The 13,746-nt window shown below is 47.8% G+C and overlaps 1 protein-coding gene across 1 annotated transcript in view; it reads left to right on the forward strand.

Moving 5' to 3' along the window:
* The window catches only part of Cerk (Ceramide kinase), a 220,358-nt gene that overhangs the window by 134,305 nt on the left and 72,307 nt on the right, over positions 1-13,746 (forward strand). Inside the window, exon 2 of the mRNA XM_071672277.1 lies at positions 4,157-4,447. Coding sequence (XP_071528378.1) covers positions 4,157-4,447 — 291 coding nt within the window. The remainder of the gene's footprint in view (positions 1-4,156; positions 4,448-13,746) is intronic.

Consider the following 13,746-nt stretch of genomic DNA (forward strand, 5'->3'; position numbering starts at 1 on the left):
CTCCTCCTCTGGAGTACGACCCTCCTCCTCCTCTGGAGTACGACCCTCCTCCTCTGGAGTACGACCCTCCTCCTCCTCCTCTGGAGTACGACCCTCCTCCTCTGGAGGACGACCCTCCTCCTCTGGAGTACGACCCTCCTCCTCTGGAGGACGACCCTCCTCCTCTGGAGGACGACCCTCTTCCTCTGGAGTACGACCCTCCTCCTCTGGAGGACGACCCTCCTCCTCCTCTGGAGTACGACCCTCCTCCTCTGGAGTACGACTTGTGGTGTAAAGTGAGGCAGGTGAAGTACGAACGCACACAGGGTCGTATTTGTGGGGGCTTGGAGGTCGTTGAGGAGGTCGTTGAAGAGGTCGTTGAAGAGGTCGTTGAAGAGGTCGTTGAGGAGGTCGTTGAAGAGGTCGTTGAAGAGGTCGTTGAGGAGGTCGTTGAAGAGGTCGTTGAAGAGGTCGTTGAAGAGGTCGTTGAGGAGGTCGTTGAAGAGGTCGTTGAGGAGGTCGTTGAGGAGGTCGTTGAAGAAGTCGTTGAGGAGGTCGTTGAAGAGGTCGTTGAGGAGGTCGTTGAAGAGGTCGTTGAGAAGGTCGTTGAAGAGGTCGTTGAGCAGGTCGTTGAAGAGGTCGTTGAGGAGGTCGTTGAAGAGGTCGTTGAGAAGGTCGTTGAGGAGGTCGTTCAAGAGGTCGTTGAAGAGGTCGTTGAGGAGGTCGTTGAAGAGGTCGTTGAGAGGTCGTTGAAGAGGTCGTTGAGAAGGTCGTTGAAGAGGTCGTTGAGGAGGTCGTTGAAGAGGTCGTTGAAGAGGTCGTTGAGGAGGTCGTTGAAGAGGTCGTTGAGCAGGTCGTTGAAGAGGTCGTTGAGAAGGTCGTTGAAGAGGTCGTTGAGGAGGTCGTTGAAGAGGTCGTTGAAGAGGTCGTTGAAGAGGTCGTTGAGCAGGTCGTTGAGAAGGTCGTTGAAGAGGTCGTTGAGGAGGTCGTTGAAGAGGTCGTTGAGGAGGTCGTTGAAGAGGTCGTTGAGAAGGTCGTCGAGGAGGTCGTTGAGGTGGTCGTTGAGAGGTCGTTGAAGAGGTCGTTGAGGAGGTCGTTGAAGAGGTCGTTGAAGAGGTCGTTGAGAAGGTCGTTGAGGAGGTCGTTGAGGTGGTCGTTGAGAAGGTCGTTGAAGAGGTCGTTGAGAAGGTCGCTGAGAAGGTCGTTGAGGTGGTCGTTGAAGAGGTCGTTGAGCAGGTCGTTGAAGAGGTCGTTGAGGAGGTCGTTGAAGAGGTCGTTGAGGAGGTCGTTGAAGAGGACGTTGAGGAGGTCGTTGAGGAGGTCGTTGAAGAGGTCGTTGAGGAGGTCGTTGAGGTGGTCGTTGAGAAGGTCGTTGAAGAGGTCGTTGAGGAGGTCGTTGAAGAGGTCGTTGAGGAGGTCGTTGAGGTGGTCGTTGAGAAAGTCGTTGAGGAGGTCGTTGAGGTGGTCGTTGAGGTGGTCGTTGAGAAGGTCGTTGAAGAGGTCGTTGAAGAGGTCGTTGAGAAGGTCGTTTAGGAGGTCGTTGAGAAGGTCGTTGAAGAGGTCGTTGAGAAGGTCGTTGAAGAGGTCGTTGAGGTGGTCGTTGAAGAGGTCGTTGAGGAGGTCGTTGAGATGGTCGTTGAGGTGGTCGTTGAGAAGGTCGTTGAAGAGGTCGTTGAGAAGGTCGTTGAGAAGGTCGTTGAGGTGGTCGTTGAAGAGCGTTGAGCAGGTCGTTAAGAAGGTCGTTGAAGAGGTCGTTGAGCAGGTCGTTGAAGAGGTCGTTGAGGAGGTCGTTGAAGAGGTCGTTGAGGAGGTCGTTGAAGAGGTCGTTGAGGAGGTCGTTGAGGAGGTCGTTGAGGAGGTCGTTGAAGAGGTCGTTGAGGAGGTCGTTGAGGTGGTCGTTGAGAAGGTCGTTGAAGAGGTCGTTGAGGAGGTCGTTGAGAAGGTCGTTTAGGAGATCGTTGAGGTGGTCGTTGAGGAGGTCGTTGAGGTGGTCGTTGAGGAGGTCGTTGAAGAGGTCGTTGAGGAGGTCGTTGAGGTGGTCGTTGAGAAGGTCGTTGAGGAGGTCGTTGAGGTGGTCGTTGAGGAGGTCGTTGAGGTGGTCGTTGAGGAGGTCGTTGAAGAGGTCGTTGAGGAGGTCGTTGAGGTGGTCGTTGAGAAGGTCGTTGAGGAGGTCGTTGAGGTGGTCGTTGAGGTGGTCGTTGAGGAGGTCGTTGAAGAGGTCGTTGAGCAGGTCGTTGAAGAGGTCGTTGAAGAGGTCGTTGAGGAGGTCGTACAGGAGGTCGTTGAGGAGGGTTTAAGTGGAGTATGGACGATATATCCGTGATGATTGTCAGTTGTGACTTATTATTAGGTACAGTAGGGTTGAGGGTCAAGTCAATTGGGAGGTGAGTTTGAATGGAGAAAAACTGGAGGAAGTGAAGTGTTTTAGATATCTGGGAGTGGATCTGGCAGCGGATGGAACCATGGAAGCGGAAGTGGATCATAGGGTGGGGGAGGCGGCGAAAATTCTTGGAGCCTTGAAGAATGTGTGGAAGTCGAGAACATTATCTCGGAAAGCAAAAATGGGTATGTTTGAAGGAATAGTGGTTCCAACAATGTTGTATGGTTGCGAGGCGTGGGCTATGGATAGAGTTGTGCGCAGGAGGATGGATGTGCTGGAAATGAGATGTTTGAGGACAATATGTGGTGTGAGGTGGTTTGATCGAGTAAGTAACGTAAGGGTAAGAGAGATGTGTGGAAATAAAAAGAGCGTGGTTGAGAGAGCAGAAGAGGGTGTTTTGAAGTGGTTTGGGCACATGGAGAGAATGAGTGAGGAAAGATTGACCAAGAGGATATATGTGTCGGAGGTGGAGGGAACGAGGAGAAGAGGGAGACCAAATTGGAGGTGGAAAGATGGAGTGAAAAAGATTTTGTGTGATCGGGGCCTGAACATGCAGGAGGGTGAAAGGAGGGCAAGGAATAGAGTGAATTGGACCGATGTGGTATACCGGGGTTGACGTGCTGTCAGTGGATTGAATCAAGGCATGTGAAGCGTCTGGGGTAAACCATGGAAAGCTGTGTAGGTATGTATATTTGCGTGTGTGGACGTATGTATATACATGTGTATGGGGGGGGTTGGGCCATTTCTTTCGTCTGTTTCCTTGCGCTACCTCGCAAACGCGGGAGACAGCGACAAAGTATAATAAATAAAAAAAATATAAATATATTATTATTATTATTATTATTATTATTATTAATATTAATATTATAATTATTATTATTATTATTATTATTATTATTATTATTATTATTATTATTATTATTATTATTAATATTATTATTATTAATATTATTATTTTTATTATTATTGTTATTATTATTATTATTATTATTATTATTATTATTATTATTATATTATTATTATTATCATTATTATTATTATTATTATTATTAAAATTATTATTATTATTATTATTATTATTATTATTATTATTATTATTATTATTATTATTATTATTATTATTATTATAATTATTATTATTATTAATTATCATATCATACAGAAGTGAAACCTTTTCATTTTGCTTTATTATATATTTAGTCATGAGGGACGACAGTGTTGATCGTGTGTATCCATGATATATATGATGACCCAGGACGACCATGGTCCTTAAGGGCTCAGACCAACACAACGTGTGTGTGTGTGTGTGTGTGTGTGTGTGTGTATGTGTGTGTGTATGTGTGTGTGTGTGTGTGTGTATGTGTGTGTGTGTGTGTGTGTGGAAAGATGATGGTGTCTCTTTTTGTAAATTATGAATGTTTTTTTTGTGTAGACCATGAATATTTTTTGTAAATCATAGATATTTTTTGTAAATAAATATTTTTTGTAAATAATAAATATTTGTAAATCAAATGTTTTTTTGTAAATTAAATATTTTTTGTAAATCAAATATTTTTGTAAATAATTTTTTTTGTAAATCGTAATTTTTTGTAAAAAAAAAAAATTTTGTAAATAATAAATTTTTTGTAAATTTTTTTTTGTAAATAAATTTTTGGAAAAAATAAATTTCTTGTAAATAATACATTTTTTGTAAATAATAAATTTTTTTTGTAAATAATAAATTTTTTTGTAATTGCATAATTTTGTCTCGTCCATTTTTTTTGACCTGTTGTTATTGTTGTTTGTTGTTTGTTGTAGGTTACCAGCATGTGTTGGTGTCCGAGGTGGTGGGGTGTTGGCTCTGCCCGAAGGCCTCGACCTCCTGCTGTCTGTACGCCCACCCGACGGCCAGGGGCGAGGCCCACGCCATGCCGCCCCACCCCGCGCCCTGCAAGCACTCGCAGCGCAGGGGCGCGGGGTTCGGTCTGACCCTCGAGTTCTGTCGGCGCGGACGTCGGGCGCACTGGAAGCCGCGGGTGGTGGCGCTCATGCACGTGGCCATCGAGGTGGTGCAGGCGTGGCACCGCGCCCTCTGGGCCCTCGTACAAGGTTAGTACACCCCTTTGGGGGCGCGGGCGGGAGGCGCGGTGAACGTCGGCAGGAGGAGGAGGAGGAGGGCGGAGTGAACAACACAGACACATCAGGATGGGGCTCAGGTGAACACTGGAAGGGCGAACGTGGACGATGAAAAGTGGAACTAATTGGTTTGTCTAAGAAACATTGTGGTCGTGAACGATGTACATAGAGGTGGTAGGAGGTTCGAAGACCGTGGATGTGAGGTACGTATGTAATCTGTGTGTGCGCGCAAGCATTAAAGGTCGGGAGGTCTATTTAAGACCATACAACTGTCCAGGTGTACTCAACAAAGTCATACCTCTGTCGTTTGGACACTCCACTTGACCGTCACCTCCCCCTTTTGCCTTTATACATGCCTTCTCGCCAATCCTCAGGCACTTCACCATGATCCATGCATACGTTCAAAATCCTATACCAACCAATTAATAACACAATCACACCCCACACCCCTTTGCGATTTATTCAGCTGCAAAACTATCCACTCCAGCCGCCTTGCCACATTTCATCTTACGTAAGGCTTTCACCACCTCATCTCTCTTCACCAAACCACTCCTCAGGACTCTCTCGCTTCCTCACTTCACACACCACCCTAACCCAAACACCCAACATCCGCCTCCCTATCATCAAAAACGTTCATCATTCCTTCAAAATACTCACTGCATCTCCTCACTTCATCACTACGTGTTATCACTTCCCCTTTTTGCCCCCTTCACTGATGTTCTCATTGGTTTACTTGTCTTTTGCTCATTACTTACCTCCTTCCAAAACATCTTATTTTCCCTTACAGTTTACTGATACTTGCTAACCTCCAACTCTCATTTGCCCTCTTTTTCAACCCCTGCACCTTCTTCTTGACCTCATGCCACATTCTCTTATACATCCCTCAATCATGTGCTCTCCTTCCCCCATAAGAACCGCCCAAACGCCTTTCTTTTCTCTGTCACTGGCAATTTTACCTCTTCATCCCACCAATCACTACCCTTTCCAATCTGCCCACCTCCCACCTTTCGCAAGCCACATGCATCTCTTGCAAATGCCATCACTGCTTTTCCAAATACCTCCCATTCCTCACCTACTGCCCTTGCTTCATTGACTCGCATTTTTTTCCCATTATGCATTCAGTCTCTGCTGGTTTTTCTTCACACAGGTCTCCTTTCCAAGCTTACTTACTCTCACCACTCTTTTTTCACCGTCATTTTCTTTTCTTCGTCTTCAAATATCTCTACAAATCTTCAACCTCGCTTCCACTAGATAATGATCAGACATCCCTAAAGTTGCCCCTCACAGCACATTAACATCCAGAAGTCTCTCTTTCACGCGTCTATCAATTAACACGGAATCCAGTAACGCTCTCTGGCCTTCTCTCCTACTTACATACGTATACATATGTACATCTCTCTTTTTAAACCAGGTATTCCCAATCACCAGTCTTTTTCCAGCACACAAATCCACAAGCTCTTCACCATTTCCATTTACAACGCTGAACACCCCATGTGCACCAATTATTCCCTCAAGTGCCACATTACTCACCTTTCCATTCAAATCACCCATCACTATAAAACGGTCTTGTGCATCAAAACTACTAACACACTCATTCAGCTGCTCCCAAAACACTTGCCTCTCATGATCTTTCTTCTCATGCCCAGGTGCATATGCACCAATAATCACCCATCTCTCTTCATCAACTTTCAGTTTTACCCATATCAATCAGGAATTTCCCTCGTTACACACTCCCACAACTCCTACTTCAGGAGTGGGGCTAACTCGTTATATAGTATATTTTGCTAGCCCCGTAATGGCTGCCGTGTTATTATGATGATAAATGAGTATGACAGGTGAAGACAGACAGTAGGGAAAGAAGCTAGGCTGGATTATATATATATATATATATATATATATATATATATATATATATATATATATATATATATATATTTATATATAACCTAAGAAGCAAAATAAAAATATAAAATAATATATATATATATATATATATATATATATATATATATATATATATATATATATATATATATATATATATATCCCTTTCATACATATTCGCCATTTCCCGCATTAGCGAGGTAGCATTAAGAACAGAGGACTGAGCCTTAGAAGGAATATCCTCACTTGGCCCCCTTCTCAGTTCCTTCTTTTGGAAAATCAAAAACGGAAAGGGAGGATTTCCAACCATCCGTTCCCTCCCCTTTTAGTCGCCTTTTACGACACGCAGGGAATACGTGGGAAGTATTCTCAGCGTGTCGTAGAAGGCGACTAAAAGGGAAGGGAGCGGGAGGCTGGAAATCCTCCCTTCCAGTTTTTACTTTTCCAAAAGAAGGAATAGAGAAGGGGGCCAAGTGAGGATTTTCCCTCTTTGGCTCAGTCCTCTGTTCTAAACGTTACCTCGCTGACGCGGGAGATGGCAAATATGTATGAAAAAAAGAATATATATATATATATATATACACACAAACCTCCAACAGCCAGGATCGAACCCGGGACCCCTGCGTGTCAGGCGGGAGCGCTACCGCTGAGCTAGCATAGGTCCCCGGTTCGATCCTGGATCATTTCAACATATGTAACATATTTATCTAAGACCTTCCACAGAGCATCTCTATCAACTCTATCATATGCCTTCTCCAGATCCATAAATGCTACATACAAATCCATTTGCTTTTCTAAGTATTTCTCACATACATTCTTCAAAGCAAACACCTGATCCACACATCCTCTACCACTTCTGAAACCACACTGCTCTTCCCCAATCTGATGCTCTGTACATGCCTTCACCCTCTCAATCAATACCCTCCCATATAATTTACCAGGAATACTCAACAAACTTATACCTCTGTAATTTGAGCACCCACTTTTATCCCCTTTGCCTTTGTACAATGGCACTATGCACGCATTCCGCCAATCCTCAGGCACCTCACCATGAGTCATACGTACCAACCAGTCAGCAACACAGTCATCCCCTTTTTTTGATAAATTCCACTGCAATACCATCCAAACCCGCTGCCTTGCCGGCTTTCATCTTCCACAAAGCTTTCACAACCTCTTCTCTGTTTACTAAATCATTCTCCCTGACCCTCTCACTTCGCACACCACCTCGACCAAAGCAACCTATATCTGCCACTCTATCATCTAACGCATTCAACAAACCTTCAAAATACTCACTCCATCTCCTCACATCACCACTACTTGTTATTACCTCCCCATTAGCCCCCTTCACCGATGTTCCCATTTGTTCTCTTGTCTTACGCACTTTATTTACCTCCTTCCAAAACATATTTTTATTCTTCCTAAAATCTAATGATACTCACCCACCCCATTTCTCATTTGCCCTCTTTTTCACCTCTTGCACCTTTCTCCTGATCTCCTGCCTCTTTCTTTTATATATTTCCCAGTCATCTGCACCATTTCCCTGCAAAAATCGTCCAAACGCCTCTCTCCTCTCTTTCACTACAATCTTACTTCTTCATCCCACCACTCACTACCCTTTCTAATCAACCCACCTCCCACTCTTCTCATGCCACAAGCATCTTTTGCGCAAGCCATCACTGCTTCCCTAAATACATCCCATTCCTCCCCCACTCCCCTTACGTCCTTTGCTTTCACCTTTTTCCATTCTGCACTCATTCTCTCCTGCTACTTCCTCACATAAGTCCCCTTCCCAAGCTCACTTACTCTCACCACTCTCTTCACCCCAACATTCTCTCTTCTTTTCTGAAAACCTCTACAAATCTTCACCTTCGCCTCCACAAGATAATGATCAGACATCCCTCCAGTTGCACCTCTCAGCACATTAACATCTAAAAATCTCTCTTTCACACGTCTATCAATTAACACGTAATCCAATAACGCTCTCTGGCCATCTCTCCTACTTACATACGTATACTAATGTATATCTCGCTTTTTAAACCAGGTATTCCCAATCATCAGTCCTTTTTCAGCACATAAATCTACAAGCTGTTCACCATTTCCATTTACAACACTGAACACCGCATGTATACCAATTATTCCCTCAACTTGATGTGCTGTTGTGGGGAAGGTACCTACAACGAGATGTGAGGGAAATAGAGGTGGCGTGGTGTTGTGAGTGTGGCCATGTGGCGTGTGTGTGGTGGTCAGAGGTGTTGTGAGTGTGGCCACGTGGTGTGTGTGGTGGTCAGTGGTGTTTTGAGTGTACGTGGTGTGTGTGTGGTGGTCAGTGGTGTTGTGTGTGGCCACGTGGTATGTGTGGTGGTCAGTGGTGTTGTGAGTGTGGCCACGTGGTGTGTGTGGTGGTCAGTGGTGTTGTGAGTATGGCCACGTGGTGTATGTGTGGTGGTCAGTGGTGTTATGAGTGTGGCCACGTGGTGTGTGTGGTGGTCAGTGGTGTTGTGAGTGTGGCCACGTGGTGTGTGGTGGTCAGTGGTGTTTTGAGTGTGGCCACGTGGTGTGTGTGGTGGTCAGTGGTGTTGTGAGTGGTGGCCCACGTGGTATGTGTGGTGGTCAGTGGTGTGTGAGTGTGGCCGCGTGGTGTGTGTGTGGTGGTCAGTGGTGTTGTGAGTGTGGCCACGTGGTATGTGTGGTGGTCAGTGGTGTTGTGAGTGTGGCCACGTGGTGTGTGTGTGGTGGTCAGTGGTGTTGTGAGTGTGGCCACGTGGTATGTGTGGTGGTCAGTGGTGTTGTGAGTGTGGCCACGTGGTGTGTCTGTGTGGTGGTTAGTGTTGTGAGTATGGCCACGGTATGTATGGTGGTCAGTGGTGATGTGAGTGTGGCCACGGTGTGTGTGGTGGTCAGTGGTGTTGTGAGTGTGGCCACGTGGTGTGTGTGTGGTGGTCAGTGGTGTTGTGAGTGTGGCCACGTGGTGTGTGTGTGGTATCAGTGATGTTGTGAGTGTGGCCACGTGGTATGTGTGGTGGTCAGTGGTATTGTGAGTGTGGCCACGTGGTGTATGTGTGGTGGTCAGTGGTGTTGTGAGTGTGGCCACGTGGTGTATGTGTGGTGGTCAGTGGTATTGTGAGTGTGGCCACGTGGTGTATGTGTGGTGGTCAGTGGTGTTGTGAGTGTGGCCACGTGGTGTATGTGTGGTGGTCAGTGGTATTGTGAGTGTGGCCACGTTGTGTGTGTGTGTGGTGGTCAGTGGTATTGTGAGTGTGGCCACGTTGTGTGTGGTGGTTAGTGGTGTATTGAGTGTACGTGGTGTATGTGTGGTGGTCAGTGGTGTTGTGAGTGTGGCCACGTGGTGTGTGTGGTGGTCAGTGGTGTTGTGAGTGTGGCCACGTGGTGTATGTGTGGTGGTCAGTGGTATTGTGAGTGTGGCCACGTTGTGTGTGTGTGCGGTGGTCAGTGGTATTGTGAGTGTGGCCACGTTGTGTGTGGTGGTTAGTGGTGTATTGAGTGTACGTGGTGTATGTGTGGTGGTCAGTGGTGTTGTGAGTGTGGCCACGTGGTGTGTGTGGTGGTCAGTGGTGTTGTGAGTGTGGCCACGTGGTGTGTGTGGTGGTCAGTGGTGTTGTGAGTGTGGCCACGTGGTATGTGTGGTGGTCAGTGGTGTTGTGAGTGTGGCCACGTGGTGTGTGTGGTGGTCAGTGGTGTTGTGAGTGTGGCCACGTTGTGTGTATGTGTGGTGGTCAGTGGTGTATTGAGTGTACGTGGTGTGTGTTTGGTGGTCAGTGGTGTTGTGAGTGTGGCCACGTGGTATGTGTGGTGGTCAGTGGTATTGTGAGTGTGGCCACGTGGTGTGTGTGGTGGTCAGTGGTGTTGTGAGTGTGGCCACGTTGTGTGTATGTGTGGTGGTCAGTGGTGTATTGAGTGTACGTGGTGTATGTGTGGTGGTCAGTGGTGTTGTGAGTGTACGTGGTGTATGTGTGGTGGTCAGTGGTGTATTGAGTGTACGTGGTGTATGTGTGGTGGTCAGTGGTGTTGTGAGTGTGGCCACGTGGTGTGTGTGGTGGTCAGTGGTGTTGTGAGTGTGGCCACGTGGTGTGTGTGGTGGTCAGTGGTGTTGTGAGTGTGGCCACGTGGTATGTGTGGTGGTCAGTGGTGTTGTGAGTGTGGCCACGTGGTGTGTCTGTGTGGTGGTCAGTGTTGTGAGTGTGGCCACGGTATGTATGGTGGTCAGTGGTGATGTGAGTGTGGCCACGGTGTGTGTGGTGGTCAATGGTGTTTTGAGTGTGGCCACGTGGTGTGTGTGGTGGTCAGTGGTGTTGTGAGTGTGGCCACGCGGTATGTGTGGTGGTCAGTGGTGTTTTGAGTGTGGCCACGTGGTGTGTGTGTGTGTGGATGGGCGGCAGTGTTGTGAGTGTGGCCACGTGGTGTGGTGGGCCGCAGTGTTGTGTGTGGCCACATGGTGTGTGGTGGGCCGTAGTGATGTGAGTTTAGCCACTTGGTGTGGTGGGCCGCAGTGTTGTGAGTGTGGCCATGTGGTGTGTGTGCTGGGCGGCAGTGTTGTGAGTGTGGCCACGTGGTGTGGTGGGCCGCAGTGTTGTGTGTGGCCACATGGTGTGTGGTGGGCCGTAGTGATGTGAGTTTAGCCACTTGGTGTGGTGGGCGGCAGTGTTGTGAGTGTGGCCATGTGGTGTGTGTGCTGGGCGGCAGTGTTGTGAGTGTGGCCACGTGGTGTGGTGGGCGGCAGTGTTGTGAGTATGGCCACGTGGTGTGTTTGGTTGCAGTTTAATGAGTGTGACCACGTGGGGTTGTGGGCTGCAATTTTGAGTGTGGCAACGTGGTGTGGTGGGCCGCAGTGTTGTGAGTGTGGCCACGTGGTGTGTGGTGGGCCGTAGTGTTGTGAGTGTGGCCACGTGGTGTGGCCCGGTGTTGTGAGTGTGGCCATGTGGTGTGTGGTGGGCCGTAGTGTTGTGAGTGTGGCCACGTGGTGTGGCCCGGTGTTGCGAGTGTGGCCATGTGGTGTGTGTGTGCTGGGCGGCAGTGTTGTGAGTGTGGCCACGTTTTTGTGTGGTGGGACGTAGTGTTTCCCGATGTGGATGTGGCCACGTTATGTGTGTTGTGAATGTGGCCACATGTCGGGCCTTAGTGTCCTTGTATGGGTGTGGCCACGTGGTGTGTTGTGAATGTGGCCACGTATGGTGGGCCGCATTGTTTCCTTGTGTGGGTACGGCCACGTGGTGTGTGTTGTGAGTGTGGCCACGTGTGGTGGGCCGCATTGTTTCCTTGTGTGGGTGTGGTCACGAGGTATGTGTGAATGTGGCCACGTGTGGTTGGTCGCAGTGTGTCCTTGTGTGGGTGTGGCCACGTGGTGGGCCGCAGTGTGTCCTTGTGTGGGTGTGGCCAGGTGGTGGGCCGCAGTGAGTCCTTGTGTGGGTGTGGCCACGTGGTGGGCCGCAGTATGTCCTTGTGTGGGTGTGGCCACGTGGTGGGCCGCAGTATATCCTTGTGTGGTTGTGGCCACGTGGTGGGCCGCAGTATGTCCTTGTTTGGGTGTGGCCACGTGGTGGGCCACATTGTGCCCTTGTGTGGGTGTGGCCACGTGGTGGGCCGCAGTGTGTCCTTGTGTGGGTGTGGCCAGGTGGTGGGCCGCAGTGTGTCCTTGTGTGGGTGTGGCCAGGTGGTGGGCCGCAGTGTGTCCTTGTGTGGGTGTGGCCAGGTGGTGGGCCGCAGTGTGTCCTTGTGTGGGTGTGGCCAGGTGGTGGGCCGCAGTGTGTCCTTGTGTGGGTGTGGCCAGGTGGTGGGCCGCAGTGTGTCCTTGTGTGGGTGTGGCCACGTGGTGGGCCGCAGTGTGTCCTTGTGTGGGTGTGGCGGTGGCCTTGTGTTACGTAAGACGCCCGCTGGTTACCATATTCTGACGTCACACCCAAGCCATACACTGCATGGTATGAGATTCTCTCTCTCTCTCTCTCTCTCTCTCTCTCTCTCTCTCTCTCTCTCTCTCTCTCTCTCTCTCTCTCTCTCTCTCTTTCTCTCTCTCTCGAAGTATAAGTGACCAACTGGCGCGATAAGTGAGGTAAGAAACTCTTAAGTGTAAGTGACCAGCTGGCGTGATAAGTGAGGTAAGAAACTCTTAAGTATAAGTGACCAGCTGGCGTGATAAGTGAGGTAAGAAACTCTTAAGTATAAGTGACCAGCTGGCGTGATAAGTGAGGTAAGAGACTCTTAAGTGTAAGTGACCAGCTGGCGTGATAAGTGAGGTAAGAAACTCTTAAGTATAAGTGACCAGCTGGCGTGATAAGTGAGGTAAGAAACTCTTAAGTATAAGTGACCAGCTGGCATGATAAGTGAGGTAAGAGACTCTTAAGTGTAAGTGACCAGCTGGCGTGATAAGTGAGGTAAGAAACTCTTAAGTATAAGTGACCAGCTGGCGTGATAAGTGAGGTAAGAGACTCTTAAGTATAAGTGACCAGCTGGCGTGATAAGCGAGGTAAGAAACTCTTAAGTATAAGTGACCAGCTGGCGTGATAAGTGAGGTAAGAAACTCTTAAGTATAAGTGACCAGCTGGCGTGATAAGTGAGGTAAGAGACTCTTAAGTGTAAGTGACCAGCTGGCGTGATAAGTGAGGTAAGAAACTCTTAAGTATAAGTGACCAGCTGGCGTGATAAGTGAGGTAAGAAACTCTTAAGTATAAGTGACCAGCTGGCGTGATAAGTGAGGTAAGAAACTCTTAAGTATAAGTGACCAGCTGGCGTGATAAGTGAGGTAAGAAACTCTTAAGTATAAGTGACCAGCTGGCGTGATAAGTGAGGTAAGAAACTCTTAAGTATAAGTGACCAGCTGGCGTGATAAGTGAGGTAAGAGACTCTTAAGTGTAAGTGACCAGCTGGCGTGATAAGTGAGGTAAGAAACTCTTAAGTATAAGTGACCAGCTGGCGTGATAAGTGAGGTAAGAAACTCTTAAGTATAAGTGACCAGCTGGCATGATAAGTGAGGTAAGAGACTCTTAAGTGTAAGTGACCAGCTGGCGTGATAAGTGAGGTAAGAAACTCTTAAGTATAAGTGACCAGCTGGCGTGATAAGTGAGGTAAGAGACTCTTAAGTATAAGTGACCAGCTGGCGTGATAAGTGAGGTAAGAAACTCTTAAGTATAAGTGACCAGCTGGCGTGATAAGTGAGGTAAGAAACTCTTATGTTGTAAAGTGAAGCAACATCGCCAGAGAGAAGTATTTGTAAACATTCGAAACTGGTAACACTGCGGGTAGTGTTAACATTGGTCATACTTCACCTGTGTCATCATTCCTGTGTCATCATTACTGTGTCATCATTCCTGTGTCATCATTACTGTGTCATCATTACTGTGTCATCATTCCTGTATCATCATTACTGTATCATCATT

The sequence above is a fragment of the Panulirus ornatus genome, chromosome 17, assembly GCF_036320965.1.
Source record: "Panulirus ornatus isolate Po-2019 chromosome 17, ASM3632096v1, whole genome shotgun sequence".
Taxonomy (NCBI): domain Eukaryota; kingdom Metazoa; phylum Arthropoda; class Malacostraca; order Decapoda; family Palinuridae; genus Panulirus; species Panulirus ornatus.